Source organism: Rhinoderma darwinii (genome assembly GCF_050947455.1).
Source record: "Rhinoderma darwinii isolate aRhiDar2 chromosome 3 unlocalized genomic scaffold, aRhiDar2.hap1 SUPER_3_unloc_3, whole genome shotgun sequence".
In the NCBI taxonomy this organism is placed as follows: domain Eukaryota; kingdom Metazoa; phylum Chordata; class Amphibia; order Anura; family Rhinodermatidae; genus Rhinoderma; species Rhinoderma darwinii.
In genome coordinates, this window is record NW_027461746.1 from 1301308 (window position 1) to 1306669 (window position 5362).

A 5362-nucleotide genomic window follows, 5' to 3' on the forward strand; every position below is an offset into this window, starting at 1 on the left:
GTGTGTGTGTATGGAGGATGATGATGATGAGGAGCAGTGTGTGTGTGTGTGTGTGTATGGAGGATGATGATGAGGAGCAGTGTGTATGTATGGAGGATGATGATGAGGAGCAGTGTGTATGTATGGAGGATGATGATGAGGAGCAGTGTGTGTGTATGGAGGATGATGATGATGAGGAGCAGTGTGTGTGTATGGAGGAGGATGATGATGAGGAGCAGTGTGTGTGTGTGTATGGAGGATGATGATGAGGAGCAGTGTGTGTGTTTGGAGGAGGATGATGATGAGGAGCAGTGTGTGTGTATGGAGGATGATGATGATGAGGAGCAGTGTGTGTGTGTGTGGAGAATGATGATGATGAGGAGCAGTGTGTGTGTATGGAGGAGGATGATGATGAGGAGCAGTGTGTGTGTGTGTATGGAGGATGATGATGAGGAGCAGTGTGTGTGTATGGAGGATGATGAGGAGCAGTGTGTGTGTATGGAGGATGATGATGAGGAGCAGTGTGTGTGTATGGAGGATGATGATGAGGAGCAGTGTGTGTGTGTATGGAGGATGATGATGATGAGGAGCAGTGTGTGTGTATGGAGGATGATGATGATGAGGAGCAGTGTGTGTGTATGGAGGATGATGAGGAGCAGTGTGTGTGTATGGGGGAGGATGATGATGAGGAGCAGTGTGTGTGTATGGAGGATGATGATGAGGAGCAGTGTGTGTGTATGGAGGATGATGATGAGGAGCAGTGTGTGTGTATGGAGGAGGATGATGAGGAGCAGTGTGTGTGTATGGAGGATGATGATGAGGAGCAGTGTGTGTGTATGGGGGAGGATGATGATGAGGAGCAGTGTGTGTGTATGGAGGAGGATGATGAGGAGCAGTGTGTGTGTATGGAGGATGATGATGATGAGGAGCAGTGTGTGTGTGTGTGTGTGTATGGAGGATGATGATGAGGAGCAGTGTGTGTGTATGGATGAGGATGATGAGGAGCAGTGTGTGTGTATGGAGGAGGATGATGAGGAGCAGTGTGTGTGTATGGAGGAGGATGATGAGGAGCAGTGTGTATGGAGGAGGATGATGAGGAGCAGTGTGTGTGTATGGAGGATGATGAGGAGCAGTGTGTGTGTATGGAGGAGGATGATGAGGAGCAGTGTGTGTGTATGGAGGAGGATGATGAGGAGCAGTGTGTGTGTATGGAGGAGGATGATGAGGAGCAGTGTGTGTGTATGGAGGAGGATGATGAGGAGCAGTGTGTGTGTATGGAGGAGGATGATGAGGAGCAGTGTGTATGGAGGAGGATGATGAGGAGCAGTGTGTGTGTATGGAGGATGATGATGATGAGGAGCAGTGTGTGTGTATGGAGGATGATGATGAGGAGCAGTGTGTGTGTGTATGGAGGATGATGATGAGGAGCAGTGTGTGTGTATGGAGGATGATGATGAGGAGCAGTGTGTGTGTATGGAGGATGATGATGATGAGGAGCAGTGTGTGTGTATGGAGGAGGAGGATGATGAGGAGCAGTGTGTGTGTATGGAGGATGATGAGGAGCAGTGTGTGTGTATGGAGGATGATGATGAGGAGCAGTGTGTGTGTGTATGGAGGATGATGAGGAGCAGTGTGTGTGTATGGAGGATGATGATGAGGAGCAGTGTGTGTGTATGGAGGATGATGATGATGTGGAGCAGTGTGTATGGAGGATGATGATGAGGAGCAGTGTGTGTGTATGGAGGATGATGATGATGATGAGGAGCAGTGTGTGTGTATGGAGGATGATGATGATGAGGAGCAGTGTGTGTGTATGGAGGATGATGATGATGAGGAGCAGTGTGTGTGTGTGTATGGAGGATGATGATGAGGAGCAGTGTGTGTGTATGGAGGATGATGATGTGGAGCAGTGTGTGTGTGTATGGAGGATGATGATGAGGAGCAGTGTGTGTGTATGGAGGATGATGATGATTATGATGTGGAGCGGTGTTGTTGTGTTTCGGGGGCTCTTTCGTCTTCCGGGACAATAATTGAGTTTCTTTTTATTTTTAGCGGATTCTAACGTGAAATCTGTTCCTCAGGTAATGATGGGGGTTATACAGATCTTATCAAAACTACAATTTCCCCTCCTCCGTGGTGTTTTTCCTGTATTCCTATATATTATATATATTGTTGTCGCCCGGTCTGTTGGTTCTCGGATTCTCGCCCGGTCTGGTAGGTTTGTTAGTTCTTGCCCGGTCTGGTCTCTCGCCCTCCTTTCACGGTCTGGTGGATTTGTTGGTTCTTGCCTGGTCTGGTCTCTCGCCCTCCTTGCACGGTCTGGTGGGTTTGTTGGTTCTTTGACTCTCTCCCTCCTAGTCCGGTTTGGTAGGTTTGTTGGTACTCTGATTCTCGCCCGGTCTGGTAGGTTTGTTGGTTCTCGCCCGGTCTGGTAGGTTTGTTGGTTCTCGTCCGGTCTGGTAGGTTTGTTGGTTCTCGGCTTCTTGTCCGGTCTGGTAGGTTTGTTGGTTCTCTGATTCTCGCCCGGTCTGGTAGGTTTGTTGGTTCTCGCCCGGTCTGGTAGGTTTGTTGGTCCTCGCTCGGTCTGGTAGGTTTGTTGGTTCTCGGCTTTTTGTCTGGTAGGTTTGTTGGTTCTCTGCTTCTCGTCCGGTTTGGTAGGTTTGTTGGTGCTTGGCTTCTCGTCCGGTCTGGTAGGTTTGTTGGTTCTCGGCTTCTCATCCGGTCTCGTAGGTTTGTTGGTTCTTGCCTGTCCTGGTCTCTCGCCCTCCTATTTCGGTCTGGTAGGTTTGTTGGTTCTGGGATTCTCGCCCGGTCTGGTAGGTTTGTTGGTTCCGGGATTCTCGCCCGGTCTGGTAGGTTTGTTGGTTCTGGGATTCTCGCCCGGTCTGGTAGGTTTGTTGGTTCTGGGATTCTCGCCCGGTCTGGTAGGTTTGTTGGTTCTCGGATTCTCGCCCGGTCTGGTAGGTTTGTAGGTCTGTTGGTTCTCGCCCGGTCTGGTAGGTTTGTTGGTTCTTGCCCGATCTGGTAGGTTTGTTTGTTCTCGCCCGGTCTGGTAGGTTTGTTGGTTCTCGGATTCTCGCCCGGTCTGGTAGGTTTGTAGGTCTGTTGGTTCTCGCCCGGTCTGGTAGGTTTGTTGGTTCTCGCCCGATCTGGTAGGTTTGTTCGTTCTCGCCCGGTCTGGTAGGTTTGTTGGTTCTCGGATCCTCGCCCGGTCTGGTAGGTTTGTTGGTCCTCGCCCGGTCTGGTAGGTTTGTTGGTCCTCGCCCGGTCTGGTAGGTTTGTTGGTCCTCGCCCGGTCTGGTAGGTTTGTTGGTCCTCGCCCGGTCTTGTAGGTTTGTTGGTCCTCACCCGGTCTGGTAGGTTTGTTGGTCCTCGCCCGGTCTGGTAGGTTTGTTGGTCCTCGCCCGGTCTGGTGGGTTTGTTGGTCCTCGCCCGGTCTAGTAGGTTTGTGGGATGTTTCTTTAGATCTGTGATTTTCTTTTTCTCATCTTTCTCTTACCTGTTTGGGGGTCTTCGTGGTTCTTGGTCTCAGACTCTCTTAGGAACGGTCTATTTATACTGACGTCATGTGACTGATCATGTGACTCTGATTACACTCATTATAGGACTTCTGAAGATCATTTATTTGACCTGATCTTGGGGGTCAATCATTTGCACCCCCTATAATTCCAGAGTTTAAAGCAACAAGAGAGGAAAAACACCAGGGGGGGGAGATTTATTATCATGTGTGGATGCTGGGGGTTCTACATCCCTGGGTGAGTAGGGTTAGTGGGGGGGTATATTATGTGTGGATGCTGGGGGTTATCTATCCCTGGGTGAGTAGGGTTAGTGGGGGGTATATTATCATGTGTGGATGCTGGGGGTTATCTATCCCTGGGTGAGTAGTGTTAGTGGGGGGGGTATATTACCACGTGTGGATCCTGGGGGTTGTCATCTTGTGTGGAGGACGTTATGTCTGATTGTCCTGACTTTTCCAGCAGCCGCCTCAGAAACGTTCGCGGACAGTTGAGGACTTCAACCGCTTCTGCACTTTTGTCCTGGCTTATGCGGGTTATATACCGACACCAGCGAAGGAGGTGAGTGCTGAGGGCGGGGGTCCCGGGGTGCGCAGTGCTGGATCGGGGGCTGCGGCTTTGTATCCTAATAATACTCTCTTCCTCCTGTAGGAGAGACCATGGACTCCGCCGCGTCCCACCACTCCTCATCGGACCGAGGAGAGCGACAGCTGGGATTCTCCAGATACCCCGCGCCTCACTCTGGCGCCGGCAGCCTCGGATCTCAGCACCATCCAGACTTTTGTCATGAAGGCCAAAGGGCAGAGCGGGAGCGGCAGCAAGCGCCGGGGGGCGGAGCATTCACGTGTAAAGCGGAGCGCTCGCAGGAGGCGGAGGCAGCGGCACCGGGGAGGGGCTGCCAGCAGGATGAGTGATACGGACACTGATGATGAGGACGGAGGAGTGCGACGCGCGGCCTCTCCTTCCGCACCGCAGCCCCCACCCAGTGCGGAGAGCAGCAGGGACGCAGCGGGCGGCAGCTCCAGTGATGCGGACACCCAGGTGATGGATGAAGACATCATGGTGGACTCAGGTGAGGTGTGAAGGGTCTGCGGGTGATATGTTGGGGTTCCTCCTCACATTGACTCTTCTCTCTCGCTGCGGACAGGAGACGACTCGTGGGACTTGGTGACGTGTTACTGTGAGAAGCCATTTGCCGGACGCCCGATGATCGAGTGTAATGTGTGCTGCACGTGGGTCCATCTCTCCTGCGCCAAGATCCGGAAGAGCAACGTGCCGGACATTTATTACTGCCAGAAGTGCAGGGAGGGAAGGGGATGCGCAGGCCCCAAGGAGGAGAACCCCTGAGCACAACCTGGACTATGGGGGAGGGGGGACGTTTCAGTTAATGAGGGTGAAGGTTCTTGGTGATGACGTCTTGGAATCTCCTCCGCAGAGTCGTGTGCTCCCCGACCCTGGACACGCTCATGTAAATAGTGGACAGAAACTTTATTTTATTTTTTTGTCCCTCCTTGTAATAAATCCTGTTTGTATCCCAGAAATAAAAGTTTCTTTTGTGTATAGCAGAGCCAGGTCTATTGTGCATGAGATCACCCCACCCCAGCAGCAGGGGGCGCCACCGAATACTGACCGCCCCCGAATACTGACCGCCAGCAATGAGGGGGCCGGGGCTAACGGGTACGTACGCCAGAACAAATGGGGGGGGGGGCGTTTCCGGTCTAGTGGTGGGGGGCGGTGTTTCCGGTCCGGTGGGGGCGCTCCTGGTATACAGTGGTTAGTACCGACCAAAAGTGCTCAGGGACGACGACCAGTGACAGGCCATGGATGAGCACACATTGATGTGCGGGGGAGGGGAGGCTGGCCCGTCT

General features: G+C 52.6%; 1 protein-coding gene across 2 annotated transcripts in view; it reads left to right on the forward strand.

Annotated features, from left to right (window-relative positions):
* The window catches only part of LOC142683511 (PHD finger protein 23A-like), a 47467-nt gene extending 42406 nt beyond the window's left edge, over positions 1-5061 (forward strand). Inside the window, exons 2-5 of one of the 2 annotated variants that reach the window (XM_075847387.1) lie at positions 2032-2060; positions 3957-4055; positions 4146-4566; positions 4642-5061. In XM_075847387.1, coding sequence (XP_075703502.1) covers positions 2032-2060; positions 3957-4055; positions 4146-4566; positions 4642-4841 — 749 coding nt within the window. In that variant the 3' untranslated portion in view covers positions 4842-5061. The remainder of the gene's footprint in view (positions 1-2031; positions 2061-3956; positions 4056-4145; positions 4567-4641) is intronic. The other variant, XM_075847388.1, reaches the window with a different exon arrangement.
* The last annotated feature ends 301 nt before the right edge of the window (positions 5062-5362 follow it).